We start from the raw sequence: 21,161 nt of genomic DNA, 5'->3' as shown, positions 1-21,161 counted from the left end.
CAAAATCTTCATGAATCTGGTACATTTGTCATCTAACGTTAGGGGATTTGTTTTATTTATGCATGTATTTTTTTCCAAGGGCATGACCTAAGCCAAAAAAAGCAAGCTGAAGTTTGCGAACACATGTAAAGAATTAGATTGGCTGACTCCACATTGATGTAGACTTCCTGCTGAATGACACGGACACACACACACATCAAAACCTTTCTGTACACTTTATTTACAAAATGTATTAAAATTCTCTGTACATTGCCTCGCTAATGAGGTTCAGTAAATTATGCATGCATTTCTTGCTCTTTTCTACCCACTACAATGCCTGGTGATCTCCCAGAAAGGTGAGCCTTGCAAAAAAAAAAAAAAAAAAAAGGTGAAAAGTGAAAAAAAAAAAACAGGGCTGAATTTCTAATCTAATGTCAGTTTTTGATTTGTAGGGCTCATCAAGCAACACATGCATTTTTTTTTTTTTTTGCTGGGAAAAAAACCCCCAAAGAAAAATAAAGACCAATCTTTCGTCATGTAATATTAACAGTTCATGTTCATCCAAACACATTTCAGCTGTTTTCTTCACATTATGATTTTTTATTTTCTTACATGAAAAAAGTATTTGCCCACAGATTCTGGTGATTTAAGTATCATCCTAAAAATTCTATGGAATCACAGCCTTTTTGGGAAAGTAATTGTTACAGCAATATCGACATGTGCTAAGCTTGCAGAACCGCCCTGGTGCAACCCTTTCGTAATCTCTTTTTATTTTACAACGTGAAATCACCAAACAATGTAATGCTCTTGAAAGGAAAGCAAAGTGAAAAGCACAGTTCATTTTCAAATGTACTTATGTGCAAAAAAATCAAATAAAAATGGGACGATAGTCCACATAGTACAGTTTGAAAGCCTTAACGAGTATCCTTTTGTTAGATTCATCAGTTCACCTACGGTTGATTTCCCTTTTATTGTATTGGTTCTACTTCCGTCACAGAGAATGTGGAGGACTTTAGGGGTGGTGAGCAACCTTACGACACGTATACGTACACGCGCGCGCACACACACACAGTTGGCAGTATTGAAAGTGCACGTCTTGACCCGGTTGTGTGGTGTGTGTCTGTGGCACCAAGAGTACAAACAACACACTCTGAACTGTTTCAAATGGTATTTCAGGAAGATGAATCCATTAATGGAGGAAGTGGGGGGAGGGGGATTAGTAAAAAAATCTAATTGTGTCATAATCAGTGTCCGGCGGTGCACTGACACGATAGAAAGAACACATTTGAATATATATAGAGATATATAACTAGTGAGAACCCGGCAGCAGGAGAATGAGGAGTAATCTGCTTTTACAAGAAACCAATTATTCTCCCGCCATCTAAGATTCATCTTTTGGCACTTCAAAATGTGCTTAGGGTTGCAAAATGATGGCTTTAATTCACTCACATTACATGTATTCTATATGTACTCAACTGTATATATGATACTATCCCTCTGACCCTCAACTCTTCTCTTTTGTGTGAGTTTCAAGCAAAAAGCGATATCATTGAGAATGTGTTGCATTGATTGGACTCTCCATAAGGCACTGAGAGGAGGGGAATCGGCTCTTCCCATGACCAGTCCAGTCGTGTCGTCATTGCAGATTATCATACAGTACCAGTCTCCGGCCCAAAAGGATTTGGCTCCATTCTCGTCATCCTTGTCCTTTTCAGAGATATTTAATCACATTTGTACGGGACGATGGAAACATTTGCTAAACCTGTGTCAGGATACAAAGTGAAAGCAAATATGAAGGGAATTACTTTGTATTATTGTCAGATGATCATGCATCGGAATCAGAGCGAGTAAACACAAAGAGACATTATACGTGCCTGTGATATTAACTTGTGCAAACAAAACGACTCACGTGTCTTGTGAGCACCTAATCTTTTGTTTCAGAGAGATACGGATCTTGCATGAACAAATTATAATTAATATGCGGAATTTTAGGTGAATTTGGCACTGTTTGCAATTTCAATTAAAAAAAACTAAATCAGTCAAGGGCTGCCTCTTATCCAATTATCAGTCTTATCTCAATGGGTTTCATTATACTTTAGCTCCCGGCGCTTAATTCTTGATAATATCAACAACAATTTCAAGACCGAAAAGCAGCAATCACAGTAAAAGCTCAAGTAGCCTCTCGAGGGTTCACTGTGAGCGATCGTTATAAGGCTGTAGGATCCAAAATATTTTTGCTGGGCTCTGGTGCACATCCGTGTATGACTGGACAAAGTGTGCAAACAACCCAATGAGAAGCAAAACTAACAATTGAAACTGTGTATTTAACAGTGCTTGTGCAATGGACTAACTGCTGTACGTCTAGTGGTTTCATGGGAGGATGGGACTGTGCTATCCCAAGCTGTTGGGATACAACGGGAGCTGTTTATTGTCAATCCTACTGCAGTCAATCTGTTTCATTAATAATTAACATGTCACTCGACAGACAAGCGCACACAGAAGGATGACTAGCCACAAATAGAAACCCTAAAAATCATATGTGAGAATGGTGTTTGCTCCATCTGTACCCCACATGCACTGTTGTCAATGTGCTTTCTAATATGCAACGAGAGAATGCGATTTCCTTCGACAGTGTGGGTGAATGCTGAAGAGCTGAGGTTGGACTGAGATGTTGTGGAATTGATAATAATAATACGTAATAATGATTAAAAAAAAAAGTAGAACCTGAGACTTTAAATTGGAATGGCTCGAGTGAATATGTTATGTCATTCCTGATTTGGGAATGTGATAGTTGACAAATGGTTCTGAATGAGCTGAATATTTTGAATTTGGAATGGTTGGAAAATGGAAATGTGCAAGATGTCTCTTAATTTAGGAATTGTATTTACAAAATTTGGGGATTTGAAATGGTAACAGTTTTAAAGATGTCCGAAAGGAGCAGAACTGAAATTGGAATGGTTTGAATCAGTCAAGAAATATGTGTGTTTATTGTTGTAGCATTTCATTCCCCACTGTCGACCCAAAGCAAGAGAAAACTAAGGAATCAGCGCAAAAAAAAAATCAAAATTCATGTAGAAAAAAAGTTTACTTGCAACTCTGATGAAAAAATTGTAGTCAACAATCGTTGACCGGTGTTATTATGAAAGGCATTTTTTTTGAACATCCAAACAAAAATCGGCCATCTATCAGTTGCCCTCGAGTGGATTTTGTGTGACTTTCCACGGTGCAAGGTTAGAATTTTAGAACTGGTACTGGACTGTAAATCGTTTCGCCTCCAATTTTGCCAGAGGCCCCATCTTACAAGGAAAAAACAAGAGCGATGGTTTTTATATCTAAGTGGGCTTCTGTGTTTGAATTCTTCCGACATGACATCTGAACCAGCAACAACACAGAACCGTATGCGTTTGAATAATTTAGTCACAGACACAACGGGAAGCTAAATGATGCGACGCCTTCAGTGCGTCGTGGACGGAAAAGAGAGGCGACATACCTCTAAATCTTAACACTCTCCGTTCCGTATACATTGTAGCCTTCTCTGTATGTGGCAAAGTTCTGAGTGTTTGTTGGGGGAGTTGGCTTAAAATTGTGAGCACTCTTGGCCAATTTCAGCCGTTTGGTTTCTTGCCGTGACTTATAACAGAACTCAATCAGGGCCACCATCATGGCCAGCCCCAGCCCTCCAACCAGAATATAGAAGACTCCAGCCACATTGCTTAGGCTGAGAGCGCTTGTCTTGTCCTGCGGGAAAGTCAAGAACACAGTTAAGCATTTCCAAGTGGTGCGAGTGCAACAGAACAAAAAAAATCAGCCTGACTAGTCAATCTGATCTGGTCAAACTTGTGCAACTGTTCATGGATTAGTCATATTAACAGCTACCAGCCACAACCCTGGAAAGTCTGTTTGGGTTTACAGTTCAATATATCTGATTAACATTCCCTTAAAAAGAAAGAAGCTGATGATTGGAGTTTTTTTTATCTTTAATCTTGATCTACTCTTGACCATGTTGGGAAGCCGGTCAGCGTCGCTTAGGTCGACGGCTCTAACCATCCCTGTCTCCTTAGCGACATGTACGTATAACTCTTCTGGCAACATTGTCATACAGTACAGTCAGAGAAGATGATCAAATCAAACCATTTTGCTGCTGCTTACCTACCGAACTTCGTCATTGAAAAATCTGTTCGGGTTTTACTATTTGCAGTTTAACCCCTTGAGCGTGGAGGGATCGGGCAGCTCCCTAACGATCTCGAAGCCGAATCTCAGAGGGTTAAATGGTGAGTATATTACATTCCCTGACTTCTTGCGGCATGCCACCCGAGCCTCAGTTCAACCGCGAGCGTAAGTTGCATTTGTTATCAAATTTGAAGAGGCTTTGCCCATTCATCACACCACAGGAGGCCAACAAATCTAATAGACACAGCTGGTTGGCAAAGTAGTAATAACGCAAATCAATCAAATTTTCATTAGCAGTTGGGTAAATAGAAACAGCAGCATAACGGTCCAAGTGTCATGAAGTGAGAATGGGCGTAAGTGGCATTTGTCAACGACTGCTGTGATTCGGTTGAAATTGTAAGGCACTCCATGCTCATTTCCCCACTGGATTATCATTACAGATTTTTAAAATAGGTTCACAATTCATGTGGTGTTAAAAGAAAAAAAAAATGTTTTGTGGCAAAAAATGTAGGGAAGGAGTGCCTGGTTCAAGCCACAGACCGCATTACAGTTAGTGGCAGGTCCAAAGAAGAAGAAATTATGTGCAGCAGATTAACATAATGTGAACGACTCATGTTGGGAGAGGTTTGTCTTGCGTATGAACAGTACGTCAAAATGCAATTTGGAATCAGTGCAAAAGACCTGCAGCGACTGACCTTACTTCCAGAGTCCTTGGTTCCACATTCACCCTTATCGTACCACCATTTGTTTTTCAGCTTGTCTAAGATGCCTTGTTCACTGAGTTTCAATACTGCAAGGTTTACAGGAGTTCTTCACGTGGGAAATAACATAAATAACATTATATCATGTTATTTTATGTTATTCAACTTGTTTACTACTTACATATTTTACAAAGCGATAAAGCAGGGTTCCTGGCCACGGCAACATGACAGAGAGCAGGCATTCTACCTAGCACCTTCAGAATAAACCCTTACCTACAGAGCCAGGACCTACCCATATCGCTTTGAGTAATCGGCAGACGCTGTTACCATGGCGACGAGCAGGTACTTATTGTACGATCCGCCCGTCTCTACGTGGGGTGATTTGGGGGGGCGCCCCGTTTGAGAGTCTCTGACCAGAATTCAACAACATCAGTTCAGAAAGGAGCTTTGTCTTAACAAACACCGTAACGGTTGCGCCGTTTGCTTTTAACGGACACTGTGCACAGTATCAATTCAATCCTGTGAATTGGAATGCTTGTGTCATGGAAATTGTCAGTGTCAAAGCCGATCGAAGCCACCTGGCCAAAACAGTATATTGAAGATAAGAAAGAAATCCCCTTATCAAAGATGAACTATTCAGGCTGTCGCAACCAAATTGCATTGATCTTTCTGAAATCATTCCCAAAGCCTTGATACTTACTGAGGAGCTGCATGAAATTTTATTATTATTATTACTTTTTTTTAATTAAAAAAAAAGTAAAAAATTTTGGCACTAAATGAGTTAAACACTCAACATACACAATGGCATCTGCGTATTTGCCGCATAACGTACGTTATCGCTTGTATTGCAGTTAACAATTGTCATCTCAAATTTTCACTGATACAAAACAGTTGAACATCTGCTGTGTATTTTGCGGTCAACATGATCATATTGTTTGACTCCATACAAGCATGGGTCATACGTGGTTCCGCTCCATCACATCGGTGAACATGTGAAAAGCAAATTAAAAGGAAGAAAAAAACGTTGCGTCGATAAATGAGTGACATAACTACTCTGCAGGAAAAATGGCCCTTGAGGGGATCCAAGCAATGCATAATGCACAGAGAGAAGATTACGCCGCGGTATGCCTCGGAGACAGTTTGTGATGACCCGAGCATCGTTTTGGCTTGTGGAGACATTGATTAACAATGCAATTACCCTATAACATGCTCCATGTCTGAAACTCCATCTCGGCTGCACCACTGTGTTGTGCTGAAGGCCAAGAAGCAAGTGTGTGTGTTCGTGTATGTGTGTGTGTGTGTGTGTTAGAGAGAGAGAGAGAGAGAGAGAGAGAGAGAGAGAGAGAGAGAGAGAGAGAGAGAGAGAGAGAGAGAGAGAGAGAGGGGGGGGGGCGTCTGTTGAAACCGCAAGCCATAAGCATGATGCAAGTAATGCACTATGTGGAAGTCAGTGCTCCGAGCCACACTTAATCGGACCTCTCAAATGACTCCTGAAAAAGCTAAACAACCCAGCGAACGAACACAGAGTGCATGTTAGAGTAATACCAAAAAATAAAATAAAATAAAAAATCGATGATGACATGATGGCTCCTGAGGATGCTCTCATCAGTATGCAAAAAAGACTTAATGATCTTAGCTACAGAGCAGCATTAGCAAAGCAAATAGTGCAAAAATGTGACTCAAGAAGGAACCTTAGGAGGAGAAAATTTAGTGTATACCTTGGCTTTGACTTATGGTGCTGCTTGGTGTACCATTATGCGAATTTCCGGCCCTGCTGAAGTTGCTCTGCATGATTCACTGTGCAAGAACCTCAATTTCTCTACTCGTGACCTTTTCCACATCTTTTGTTTGAGCAGCATTATCTGAAAGCAACAACCTCTTAACACAATATTATTTAGTGGAGTCATAACTGGTACATTCCCTGTGCAATACAATGTCAATGGGAAAGTCAGTACTAATTTCATGGTGGACAAAACAATTTGTCACGGTACATTAATGCGAAACATTAAATGTGGTTCCAAAACAGACTGCAAAGCATCGTGTGGCGATTCTTGTTTTGCCATCACAGTCCAACTTCAGTTCACGAATAACCCTGGTCACAAACAAATCAGTTGACAAACAAGATTTGCGCACAAATCTGACTTTGGTTCACGCACATTGCTTCAGTTTGCAAACAGTGATAGCATCCATATCGAATGCTGACTTGTGTTTTGTATTGCATCCATCCATCCATTTTCCGATCCGCTAACCCTCACAAGGGTCGCGGGGGGCGCCGGAGCCAATCCCTGCCGTCTTCAGGCAGTAGGTGGGGGACACTCTGAACCGGTTGCCGCACAAAGACGAATCATCCGTGATCACACTCACACCTCGGGACAATTTAGAGTGTTCAATCAGCTTGCCATGCATGTTTTTGGAATGTGGGAGGAAACCGGAGTACCCGGAGAAAATCCATGCAGGCCCGGGGAGAACATGCAAACTCCACACAGGGAGGTCGGACCTGGAATTGAACCCGGTACAACTAATAGAAAGAAGAAAGATATATATATATATATGTTAGGTTAGGTTAGTGCATAAATAGCAAAATACAGTAAACATAAACATGCAGTACTGTGTATGTTGCTCTGTGACTCACTGTTTTGCTGATTTTCGCTGCCTCTTGCGGACCTTTTGCGGCATTTTTGCAATGTTTTTTTAATCAATATATTTGAAAAATCCACGATGCATTGAAACCGCGATAAGTGAACTGACAAGTAGCGAGGGATCACTGTATATCTATCTGTATCTATCTATCTATTATATAGATAGAGGGAAAGAGAACGAGAGAGAGAGAGAGAGAGAGAGAGAGAGAGAGAGAGAGAGAGAGAGAAAGAGGGAGAGAGATGTGTGTGTGTGTGAGATACATTTTCACAAAATCAGGCTTACATCTCCAAAAATGGAAATTGAGATATTCATATTTTCTAATTCTACACTTAAATCCATGTAAAATGATGTATAATACAAACAATTTCAATGTTGGCAGGATGAATTATAGAGAATAATAAAGTTATTATGCTGGCACATGCATCTTTTAAAGGACGATAGCAACCAGTAAATTAGGGAAAAAAATATGAAAGACAAACTTTCAGGAAGTGCTGAAAGACCATTGGGAAGTCGATTGCAATTGCAAGTAAGGACATCATCTGAGATTTTAAAATCTGAGGAAGTTTGACCTATCATCAGATAAAATAGGGCAAAAATGGTGATTTGGTCTCAACCCCAAAACAACTTTGATGATCCCATTAAGCTCACAATTCATTTCCTGAAGCGCCATCTTTTTCAATTTGGCGTCACAAGATTATTTGCCTTTTGGTGTGGCCTGTGACACTGATTTATTGATATTTTATCATGGATTTAATATTTCAAATGCATTTGGCCACATAAAGAAAATAATGATTTGATGGTTCAACCCATTTTTTTCCTAACGTAATACTTAAGGAACACTTTATACATACTGTCCAATATTTACACATTACTCCAAATATGTCTGCGTGCTGGGTGAACAGTGTTCCTAGTTGATTTTATATTCCTCCCACTTAAAACGGCATAAAGTGTTAATTTGTGGCGTTAGATCTCTCCCACGTAGCAATCTGCTCATCACTGACAAAGTGATATGTCATAATAATTTGCGTGAAATGACAACATCAAGGAGTGATCAAAACATTACATTATTTACATGACATTATAACATTAAAAAAAACATATCAAAGGAAAAACCGACTCCTCACTCTCAACTGGTGGCATGTAAACTGAGGAGAATTTAGCGGCTTTGTGATTGTGACATTACTTGTTGTGGTGCATGAAAGAATTAAATTAAATGTAGAAATAAACTCGTTAACGAGAGAGGTCCTGCAACTGACCATTAACCATAATTGGATTTCAAACATTTGCCGGTGTCCGGATCATGACGAGATTTGCTTCCGCGATGCTATGAGGTAAGGGTTAACCTACTGACCGTCTGTCCATCTGTCTTCTGTTCGATTTTATATTGGGGTCACATTATGGTGTATTTCGACTACAATTGGTTGCTATAAATCATTTGTGAACTGATGTTCGAGGCACGTGACCGAGACACGCGAGCATACTGGAAACAAGCACTAGTTTGCTTCATTACCGATGTCTATTAATCACTTATTTTCATGAACCTCGACTACATTTTTAACCTTTAGACAGCTGGGAAAATAAAGACCTTAAAGAGGGTATTTTTGGAGAAAAAAAATGTCAACAACTCAAAACTAATCTCCATGACATATGCCTAATTTTGCATAACACATCTCAGAGAGAGAGAGAGAGAGAGAGAGAGAGAGAGGAGGAGAGGAGAGGAGAGGGGGGAGAGAGAGAGAGAGAGAGAGAGAGATGGGCAGCCCGGTGGTCGACTGGTTAGCATGTCGGCCTCACAGTGCGGCCGTGCAGGGTTCGATTCCTTACTGTGTGGGGTTTGTATGTTCTCCCTGTGCCTGCGTGGGTTTTCTCCAGGTACTCCCATTTCCTCCCACATTCCAAAAACATGCATTTATTAGGGGTGTTCATATGGGTGTTATCCTTTATCTATCCATCATGTTTTAAGAGTTAAAAGAAGCCGCAGCACATAGTGGGACATCAGGGCTGTGTGTGGTCTCCATGACAACAAATCTCAATTGACTTTCCATTGACATAATCTCTGTAGTCCAGGCTGGCACTCAGTAAAAAGCATCACCACTGCCTTCAAGACAGATCGACTCCTGCTTAACTGCTAATTGTGGCCAAGGCCAGTTCATGATAAATAACATTAACAGTGTGTTTCACAGAGGATTTTGGATTGCATATAATCTAACCAATTCCCTGACCTACATCATCCCATTAGAGGTGACAGCATCATTTGTCTTTACAGTGACCTGCAATGTTAAGACTGTAATACAGCTGTCCCATATGTAATGCAGAGAAAATAGCGCTATACAATTGCACATCATCTGAGTAATGTTATACTTAGTTTTCATGGTTGAGCGGGGCTTAATACTTGCGCCATTAGCTTCCATTATGGGAAAATCGTTCATCATTTAGCCACAGAAGAAGAGGGGAGGGTGTGAACAAAAGGGTCAATGTTGGGTTATTAATGAGCTCAATAGTGGAATTGGACCGGAGGTGTGGGGTTTTTTGTGTTTGTTTATCAGATGATACATTAAAAACAAATCACAAGCTTTGAAATGTTAATTAGAATTCTCACGTTGCAATGTGCAATGCTTAGTCCCCTCAAGACGCCGCTGTTCCCCTTGCTCTGCCGATGGCCTCCATGAAACCATTTTGCCACTGGGAACGAGTGATCCCACTGGCTTCAGAAGACATGCATTCAGCTGAGGGTGCAATCAAAGAAGAGCGAACTTTCCCCGGATTTGAAAACATATACCCCGGTACTAGAAATGTTTACAACTTCCAGGAATAAGAATCGAGGTGTAGCAGGTTGATGATAAATCACATTTAGGTGACTCATTGCATTTCCAGAAGGCGAGATGGGCCGAATGTCCCGGATGAGATGAGCTGCCATGCAGATCTGTAAGCATGAATAAAGACCGCCAAACTTTCATAACTGCAGGGCAGATTATTCACGTCGTAATTTGATTCATATTCACTGGTTGTCACTAATCTCCTGTTTGCTAAGCAGGGCTCCTTTGTTTGAGCTGGGGCGCTAAACCGTCTGGTCAGACCATCCGTCAATTTGGTGACGTGCCAAAGGGCAGCAGCAGGTTGTTCGTGGCGGGCATTTGGTTCGGTTCTGGTTGGGTTGCTGTAACAGCCTTGCCGATTACTCTGCACTGCAGTACCCGATTGTGGTGACATCGAGGCTGACCTTGGAGTCACCTCCCCCGCTGCCGCACTCTCCCTTGTCGTACCACCATTTGTTTTTCAATTTGTCCAAGAGGCCTTGCTCATTCAGTTTTAAAACTGCCAGGTTAACAGCATTTCTTGAAACGATAAAACATAACTTGTAAGAAAATGCACAGGTCCGTGAGAAATCTAATGCAAAGTAATGGGTGTACCAAGCACTGTGATAGGTCAGGGTAGAGAGGCTACCGCTGTAGCAGGGACTTACGCAAAGAATCTGTTAAGCAGAATGTTCTGGGAAAGGACAAATTGCGGTTTCGGAATTTCAGGAATACGGAGAGATAAGAGAGGCTCACTTAAGGTAAAGACAGTGTTAAATCTTGGAAAGGTGGCAAGAGGGGTTACGTAGTTTAGAACTGAAGTGTGCGGGATGGGGACACTTGTCATTGAGAAGAGAAGTAACAACAACAAACATCATGCAATTAACATTTGTCACAAGTGACAGCACAGCTTTTAAAAGGCTAAATTGAAAAACTATTGAACCGTTAAATTAAAAGTGACAACACAACAGTCAGGTAGGATGGAAGGAGAGATGGTTGGGGGTGGGGGGAGGAAGACATAAAGAGACATGGAATGATTCTTCGCCTTAACTCTATCGTCTGGATTTGATTTGCAATAACAACGCTAGCACATGTAGAAAAATCCTTGAAAAGACAATGATGGCAGAAAAAAAAAACAACCCTTTTTGTCTCCAAGTGCATTGAAAAGCATACTACCGTTACCTCTGTGTCCATTAAAAAAAAAAAAACAAGGAGAAGATGAGAAGAGAATGAAAACAGGGGGCATCAGGGTAGGTGGAATACTATAACAACATGGAGGATATTGTTATATTATTCCACCCACCTTAATGCTGAGCCTTTGGGCGTCGCCACTCCGTAGCCTTTGGAGTCGAGGTTCCCGCCCACTTTCATGGTGTCGCAGGGCTTCCGCTGCTCTATGTACTCGTTCATGGTGGACTCGAGGAGAAAGGCGAACTTGCCCTTTGACTTGCGTACCCGGGCCACGCCATCTGGTGTGGTCTTAACAAACACCGAGGGTTCGGCTGATTTCATGTATGACCACATCTTCTCATAGACGGCTATTTTGGATCGCTGTGTGGAAAAGAACACAAGAGAAGAACGAGGTTCAGGAACATAACAATCATGAGTTAGCCATGATGGATTTTGTGGGCATTTTGAGCTTTATGATCACTCGATTGAAAATGGCATGAAGAAGTATTAAAAGACACCCTTGAACAAAACCACCGCGATATCTTGAAATACTTCCGAAAAATCTCCTGTTGGATTTTAGCATGATCACAAAGCACAAGAATTGACAAAATCCATTTGCCCCGATGAAAGACCTCCCTGGCTTGTTGCTATTTTAGTTTGCTCGACTGTCTATCACCCTCATATGTGCAACATTACTGATCATGCAAACCGACATTTCGAGTGTTCTGAATGCAGGAATTGGATTTGTAAATCTCTGTATCATCCCAATTGCGGAAGGAGTAATGTGAGCATAGGAGAAGGCTGGTTACTCATTCACCAGGCAGCCCGTCACAGACTTACTCAGATGAGAATCTTCCAAGTGCCTTGGGTCAGGATTAGTCAGCCGGCAAATACTGAGGGTGTCGAGCGCTATCTATAATAAGCATCAATTAAATTATTCAATGGAGCTGGATTTATTTTGGCAAAAGGTGTTTCACACTTTGAACAGATGCTGGTACGTGGCTGGCCACGAGCAAGCCAAGACTTCATAGGTTGTACTCCTCACTATATCCAATTTAAAAATATATGTACAGTACTTTCAAGACGGAGAGAATTGACAACATTGGATCATTTACTATAACTGGCAATCGATCAATCAAAGCAACCAAATGCTTCAGGAGCGGAGTGTGGACAAGCTGTTGGGGAAAGGACATCTGTCTGGAATACTGTGAACTGATTAGTATCCTGACCATTATTCTCACAAAATACTCCATGTTTACTCATAACAAAGCTAAAAAAAAAAAAAAAAAAAACATGCTGGTCACACCAAATCTAGACACGTTCATCCGATGTGTTCAAAAGCTCCAGTGTCACTCTAATACTCTATCAATCGGAAAAACAAAATAAAACAAAACAAAAAAAAAACAACAACCGCTGCCAACTATAAGAGCTTTAATCTGCAGATAACGAGGCTAATCAGTGGAAGAGCTGGGGACTACGCCACTTCAGTCGTTGAGAAGCTGTACTGTGGAAAATCCGGAAGAAACTCAAATAATGGCTTTATAGGAAGTCAATGGTGCTTTGGTCAAGGTATTTTAATGATTACATAACGGAGGGATGTCAAACTTTTTTTTAGCTCAGGGGCCACACATCTATTCCCAAGTGAGCCGCACCACTAAAATGATGGAATATGACCAAAAAACAACAACTTTTGATTGTTTTCTTTGTTTAAATACAGTGAACTATAGGGCAATTCCTAGTACAACTTCCCACGCTCCTTTGAACACTGCCTGTAGGAAGTTAGTTCAACCACTTGACAAACAGGACCGGAAACCGGACCTTAATACAAGTTTACTATTACAGTCTTCAAACCTTTGGTATAGTGTCACATGAAACAAAAATACTTGCATACAATTTGGCTATTTATTTAGACGTCCGCCGATAACAGCCGGCTAATTCGTCGCTCAGGTCCGATTATGTTTTTACACTTTACAAAACCATGCCGTGGGGCGGATTAAACCTATTTGCAGACCGCGGGCTGTACGCTCGATACCCCTGATATAGCTGGTCATGCTACTGTAGATTTAAAACTAGGCCGAGTTGAGTAATGATACTATTTTGGACAAAATTTCAAACGACACAAAACGAGAATGTGCCATACTGATGATGTTTCACTTTCCCTGACCTTTTAAGTATTGATTGGTTATAAGTATGGAACAGGTGCTTTTGTCGGAAAAGTGGCACTCTTTTTGGTTAATTTATGCACTACAGAATACGTATCAAATTGTATTCAATCCTAAATATGTATGTCATCACATCTACCGTTAAATAGAATGGCTTTCAAAGTTGAAATCATGGCAACTCCAGAAAAAGAGTTACAACCACAACAAATCTTAGCCTCATCTATTTGGTCTTTGGAAACAGAGGACATAGGTAAGTTACTGCTGCAGACAAAAAATGTCCACAAGGCATGGCCCTAGAGAAAAGCATTATCCGCAACCCCAGAGCTCAAGAGGTGCAGCAGTGGCTGTGCGCCGCTTTCACTCTAACATCTCTCGTTGCATGCCCGCATGAGACAGACAACCATTCACACTCATATGCAATCACCAAATAGATTCCACACTAGCTGCATGAAACTCAGCAGTGTGTATCAGGGGTCCTTCGTTTGTGTCTTTGTCAATATCATAAATGCGCTTTATTTCGCTATTACTGTACATTCTTAGTGACAAAAGGAAGGTCAATTGTTTGAGAATTGTAGTTGACTTTATTACACAATACTTAGGGGCTTTTTTTTCATCGTGCAATCGACAAATACGCCATGTATTAAAAACAAAACTAAACCCAATACTAAAACTAATACCAAACTAAAGGGAAGCATTTTCAAAAAATGAAATAAAAACTAATAAAAACAAACATCCCCCCCCCCAAAAAAATACCACATGAATTAAAAAACAAAAAACTCAAATGAAATCCCCCAAACGATTATAATCCTGAGTCACACTCCTCCCGTGGTTTACTGACAAAGGTGTAGTCCTTTGGATGGACCATGGATAGTAGAGAAGATATTGCAGCAGGAATGCCTCTGAAAATTTGAGATACAGTACATATTATGCCAAATTGTTTTTCAAGTGATTAGTTGTCAAAAACTAATCACACACAAACAAAAAAGAAACATGCAAAAAGTGGCATTAGATATTTGCAAGATCCTGTTCACAGGTGACCCCTCTTACAGGTTTCTCCTACAGCTTTGTCATGTACTTTAATGTGCTCGCAAGGTGTTCTTTGCTGCTTACTGACTCAATTTACAAATATTTCGCTTCATGCACTGTTGAAAACATACTCTGGTGAAATGCAAGGACCTGCCCACTACCTCACCACCCCAGCCAAAAAAACTGTCTTGATGATAATCGTTATTCTGACCCGAGTTAAAAAGTCATTAGCCCAGCGTGGAAAGAACTGGTCCTGTAAATCTCAGGTAATGAAGTTGAACAGAATATAAACTAGGATGATTTAGCAATCACACAGAGCTTTGTCACCATGCGCCATCCAGACCAGACTCATCAAGTGTCCCAACAAGCCCCCTGAACAACAACATATTCATCTCTAATGCATCTCTATGAAGAAACAAATGCATTAACCTTGGCCTGAGGAGAGTGCTTTTCTGTCTCGATGTAATATGTCGGCATTTGTCATAGAGCATCAGGCCACGGGTAAGGATGAGATGAGACAGCAGCATAACCCAAATTAAAAAAAGCTTGCATGATGAATGTTGCGCCCGCGAAAATGGAAAGGCTTCAAGTCGGTCGGGACAGTTAGCTTTAATGCAAAGATGATGGATGGGAGGAGGCCTTGGAGTTGGATGGGATGTTTTTGCTGCCAATCCCGTTACATGAGCTGACAATTTACATGTGTCAAACAGCACTTGAAAGGACACTAGTTTAGAGGACAATTTCCCCAAAGACTGCAGGCTCCTCTGCTCGGCTGCAGAGGAGCTCCAACGCCTCCTCAAATGAAGAGAAAAGAATGGATCTGGGCATTGATTACTGACGACAGAGTGTGCTGTCTCAGTGCTTTATGAAGTCAATTCATCAATATCAGAGCGGGGAAGAGGCACGACCAAAATCTAAATAGGCTGATTGCACGGCAACTAAAGTCTCAACAGGGCTGTTCAAAAGGGAAATCAAAGCGAGTGAAGAGTACGAGGAGAATACCCGAGGGTGTTTGATTAAGGATTTTGAACTCAACAATGGGTCAAGTTCCACCCATGTACTATTCCTGTGATACCTTGATATCCTCACATCCTCTTTACAATGTAATCGTGTATAATTCACCATTATATTCCATAATTGCCATGTTGAAGCATGTAATTTAACATTAAAGACAAGCCAATTGGAAAAAGTATATTGAGACTGCAAAGAAACGTGTGCTGGCTGAATGTCGTCCTCCTCCTAATACACGCCTCTTGTACTTCAGTAGGCGTCATATAAACCATTACCTTGATGTAAAAAGGACTCTGACAAGCGAGTCCCAGGGGACTTTTTTTCAAAGTGCCGCAAATTACCCAAGTTTGTTTTGATTTTCTCAGTGCCACAGCCAGAAAATAAGTTTTGACCCAAAGCAGATGCGTGCAGAGTATGTCTTCACAATTGTTCAGCATGTATTGTATTGTATTGTTTTCTTATTGATCCTATTCATGAATGCATTGTTTTGCCAACTTGGGGACACGAGTAACAAGCCGCAAACATTATTCAGTTTTAGGATGGTGTGCTAAACTAATTGCTGCCAAAAGTGCCTCTCTCTGAGCAGTGGGAGTCATTTTGGAATAAACAGCGATTCATGTAAGTGTTGCGGTCCGATAGGAGCGGGGAAGACTTTCTCGTCCAATAGTGTCGAAATTTATATCTACTCACCAGGCAAATAGCTTAAAACAACAAAGCGCTGAGCTATCTATCTGTCTCTGTCTCTGTCTCTGTCTCTCTCTCTCTCATCGTGACAATGCATTCTTTTACACCTTGAATTTATAAACCCTAAAGTAATGGCTGTAACTATGGACGCTCTGTCTGAAATCCTACGCTACGGTACGAGGTAACATCCCTCCATCCATTTTCTGAACCGCTTTATCCACACAAGTCCAGTCTCGACCATATTAAAAGTTTGCTGGAGAAGATATTCCTCAGCCTTGATGAGATTTTCAATCTCAACTTTAAACTTTTCGGCAGCTTCCTTGTCTGAACTGGCTGCCTCACCATGACGAATCACGGAGTGTATTCCACTTCTTTTCCTCAACTTTTCGAACCATCCTCTGCTTGCTTTAAAATCAAACTCTTCAGGAGAGATGCTAGGATCCTTTTTTTATTAACTCTCCATACAATTGTCTTGCTTTGCCACAAATCGTATCTTGGCTCAGACTGTCCCCTGCTAGCTGATTCTCATTTATGAAAATAAGCAAACGTTTCTCCACTTCCTCTAATATTTGTGGCCTTTGTTTGCTAAACACACAAGATCCTTTAGCCACATCACTGACTTTATGATGGTCTTTCCTTTTTAGCATGCTGCTGATTTCGGCATGCCGAACTCCTTAGCCAACACAGACACACGTACACCTGATTCATATTTCACGATCAGATCTTTCTTAAATTCAATAGTTTTGCGCACTTTTTCCTCTTTTTTTCACCAGTTTTACTACTTCCACTTGCTTTCTTTGGTGCCATGCAGAAATAAGAGTCCAATTTGCATAGATCTCAACAAACACGTCTGCTTTTTTTTTTATCTAAAGTGAACACGTCTGCTCACAAAGGGCGCTTTCTTTTTTTTAATCTTTATTGAACACATCTGCTCACAATGGACGCTCTTTCTTTTTTTTTTTTTTTATCTTTATTGAACACGTCTGCTCACAATGGAGGCGTCACTTCTTCGTCTACCCGAAGAAGCGTCACTTCCTCGTGTAAGGAAGTTGAGAGGAGTCGAGTGGCGCCTTCAAGTGCACTCAGTTTGGTCGAGAACCGGAAGCCGAGGGGAGTCGAGTGACATCGTCAGGTTTGCTTAGTTTGGTCGAGAACCGATTTTCGGTCGTAATCCGAGGCATAAAAAACTCGAAATTTTTGGTCGAAAACCGATTTGGTCCAGAACAGAGACGTTCGAAAACCAAGGTTTGACTGTACATACAGTATGTACTGTAGTTTCTGCACTATGTGTCACGGCTGATTTGTTTGGGACCAACAGGTGGCGATGTAGGGCTCTTCCTACAGCGGTACACCTGTTGGTCATCATGTCATTAGTCGGTTTTTTTTTTTTTTTTTGTTCAAAGGACTCTCGGCCCGACCACTTGGTGTCGGGTCATTGTTGTGTTTCTGTTGCTGTCGCTGCTTCCGTTGTTTTGTGTTTACCACATTCCAGCAGCTCCTATATTTTGTTGTTCTACTTCTTCCATTCATAACTTTGCTGCTGTGAATTGGGAATTTCTCCATTGCGAGACTAATAAAGGTTTTCTTATCTTATCTTATCATATTTTTTGCTTATGCCATGGGTTTTGTTGTTACTTTGAATTCTTGTTTTTTTCAGGACTTTGATTGTTTTGGATTTGGTTTTCTCAGTGTTTGATTAGTACATTTTGTCAAATTCACCCTGCTCCTCCCTCTTGCCTGTTTTTTAGGGTCCTCCACCACCCCCGCACCGTAACACTATAAGGCGCTCCGCAGTAAAAGGCGCACCTTCAATGAATGGCCTTTTTAAAAACTGTTTTCATCTACAGGGCACACCGCGTTATAAGGCACATAGAATAGAAGCCACAATAGTGGCTACGGTTGCGTTATGCATCCACGCTACGCTAAAGGGAATACAATACAAAATAAGAGCTTTATTTACATGGAGTTTCACAACTGCTGCAGCTGTAACTAGGCGCTTTACAGAAAATTTAACATACTACGTCCAAGATATCAGAATATTGATCCATATATAAGGTGCATCAGATTATAAGGCGCACTGTCGGCTCTTGAGAAAATTGCTTTTAAGTGCGCCTTACAGTGTGGAAAATACGGTAATTAAAGGTGTTTTACATGACATATGCGCGCCCTAATTGTGAACAAACGTGGAAGGAGTCAAGCAGTTTAAAACACAAGGTGAGATTCGTGGAGGTCTTGAGCAAAATGCTGACAAAAACGCACATGACGGTAATTCCAACAATGAGAGGTTTGTATTCTTTAATTCATATTTCCCCTCCTGAAGGCTTTGGTCACATGCACAATCGTTTAACCTTGGAGGCATTCAACTTAAGGCATTCGGCTAATGAGTGTACATGATGGACCAAAACGTGGTTGAGGTTCACAACAACTGAACAAAGGGGACCTCTTATCTACAGTTTGAGTTCCCCATCCTGTGTTCACATTTTGAAATCAATCTACAAAGAGAGGAGTGCCACTCGTAGCTGTATATTTTGAATGTTTTGCCAGGCCAAGACGTCCTAGAAGCCTGAATATAACAGAGGAACAGTTATTTAAGTGCACAGTCAAAAAAGCACCTGCCCTGTTGATTCTAAACAACAGTTTCGTCAATATTGGTTCCAACTCTTCATCCCCATGACTGGATTACTGGCTGTTTGTATTTTTATTAATTTATTAGCTTTTTAAATGAGAGGTTTGTATTGGCATGGCGGTCTGCCTTCATTCCGGCCTCACCCTAATGCCCTCTACTGCATACCTGTCAAAACGCGTTGACAACCTTGCCCTCCTACTCCTTCATTGCATAGCGGTCATACCACTGCTTTCATTCAATATTCTTCCTGGATTACCTTTGTCCGAAGGAATACAAGTGCAGGCTCTGAGGAATGTACTTGTATCATGCTACATCCCGAACTCAGACTGACACATTTTTGAAGTTTGTCCCTGAGGACAAAGCTTTGCCAGAGGCTATGCCTATCTCACGGTCATCTATCATTGCTTTTGATAAAGCCCTCTTCTATGCAAACAAGCTGTATTCTTTAGAGAAGCTCCATCAGTCAATACTCTCTAGAAAAACAAGTTGACAAGGACCCAGAGAGTTGTGTTGCAAAGTGCCGACGTGATTGCAGAGCAGCCTCAGGATTCCTGGAATAAATTGTCTCCTCTTCATGCAACTCTGGCCAGAAGCTGGCTCGCTCCGCTGAGAAAATCTACTCATTAAACCTTGTGTTGGACCACGCAGAAGCTCAAATGTCTGCTTCACAATACCTGAGACGTGAAATAGATTTTTATGCGTGGTGAAAATGCATTGGTGACTGCACACAAGCTGCTGTTCCATCTTCATCACACCTGCACATCAGAAAGATACATGGCTCTTGCCGTTGAGACTTGAATGTAAAATTCTTTGCGGGGCCAGCAAGGCTCCATGCTTATTCAGTCAGTCATTATCCTCTTTTCATGGTCATGCTGTTAAATGAGGTGCATCAACGGTCTCTGATGGGCTCTTCCTATTTTTTCACGTAATTAAGCACTGGCTTCAATATATCATTGAAGCCACCATTATGACCCACCTTCGATTTGGATGTGCGTTTCAAAACACAACTCACCCAAGCTGTGTGATAGGCTAATCATAGCTGGAGTTACTTTGCATGGTTTGGATGACTCAAGTCTGATTTCTTGCTCCCACGTGGCATATTTTGGAATGGTTCATATCAGACTAAACAGTAATAAAACCACAAATGGAATCACATGCCCCCAGATCGGACCAGACATGTTTCAAAATCATATTTGAATTCAATTTCTGCCAAGCTGACAACAGCATTAAGATACAGAATGTGTACACAGTGATTATAAAAAGTGTACACGCCCCTGTTCAAATGCCACTTTTTTTAATATTTATATAAAATAAAAAAAAAGGGCCAGGCAAATCATTTAAAAACTTTTCCACTCTTAATGTGACCTACTTCTAAACAGCTCATCTAAAATAATATTTTTGAAAGGGGAAGTCAAACGCTTCAGAAATGCACCCTTCTGCCTAAGATCTTTGACCAATTTTAATCTTTCTGATGAATGCGTCAAATGCTCTCTGCAGATCATGGCTTGTGCTGTGAGATATGATTACAACAAAGACAGGAAAAGCCTACTGGAAAAGCTGCATTTTTTTGGGGAGGGGAGGCGTAATGAGAGGCACTTTAAATGTTAGCCGGTGTGTTAACTCCCATTTAACATTAGCTTAAATTTGATTGGTTATGTCTGAACAGAGCCACATCCCCAGTTTTAAGTTAGAAATGTGCACAAGCTTCCTCTCTTGAAATTCTTTAAGCCTTTCTGAAATGAGTCACATTAACGGTTTGTGCAAATTATTTATCTTGGTCTCATGTTTTCATAAAACAAAAATGTGCATTTGAACAGTGGCGTGTAGACTTTCTCTATCCATTGTGTCCATACCCTGTCAGTGTGAGCCTGCAAAGCCAATGACATCTACATGAGGGTGTTTTCCTAAGCAAACCACTCATGGTGAATCAAAACTACCCGCACAGAACACGTAGCTATACCCCACAGTCTATGTGGGAAAGCAATGAGAAGAAGGGCCCAAACCTGTTGGGATAGTCCTTGGAAGCAATTAGTTGGAAGAGACTTGAGACTCTTGAGGCTATTCAGTCAACTGGCGGGTAGACTCGCTATTCTTGTCGGTTTTATTTACAGTAGTGAAAGGATTTGGGGATATCGACTCTATCCCTGTGTGAATATAAACACAAGTCCCCTTCATCTTTTTGCTCCTTCATCTTATA

The 21,161-nt window shown here is 41.0% G+C and overlaps 1 protein-coding gene across 4 annotated transcripts in view; it reads right to left on the bottom strand.

Annotated features, from left to right (window-relative positions):
* Positions 1-200: 200 nt before the first annotated feature.
* The window catches only part of LOC109515834 (glutamate receptor 3-like), a 111,783-nt gene continuing 90,822 nt past the window's right edge, over positions 201-21,161 (bottom strand). Inside the window, exons 13-16 of one of the 4 annotated variants that reach the window (XM_019869867.1) lie at positions 11,589-11,836; positions 10,711-10,825; positions 3,470-3,717; positions 201-1,741 (exon numbers count right to left, since the gene is read on the bottom strand). In XM_019869867.1, coding sequence (XP_019725426.1) covers positions 3,472-3,717; positions 10,711-10,825; positions 11,589-11,836 — 609 coding nt within the window. In that variant the 3' untranslated portion in view covers positions 201-1,741; positions 3,470-3,471. Of the gene's footprint in view, positions 1,742-3,469; positions 4,960-10,710; positions 10,826-11,588; positions 11,837-21,161 lie in introns of those variants that run through there. The other 3 variants (XM_019869866.1, XM_019869869.1, XM_019869868.1) reach the window with 3 other exon arrangements.

The sequence above is a fragment of the Hippocampus comes genome, unplaced genomic scaffold, assembly GCF_001891065.2.
Source record: "Hippocampus comes isolate QL1 unplaced genomic scaffold, H_comes_QL1_v1.1 scaffold9, whole genome shotgun sequence".
Classification (NCBI taxonomy): domain Eukaryota; kingdom Metazoa; phylum Chordata; class Actinopteri; order Syngnathiformes; family Syngnathidae; genus Hippocampus; species Hippocampus comes.
This window is presented reverse-complemented; position numbering and strand designations above follow the sequence as displayed.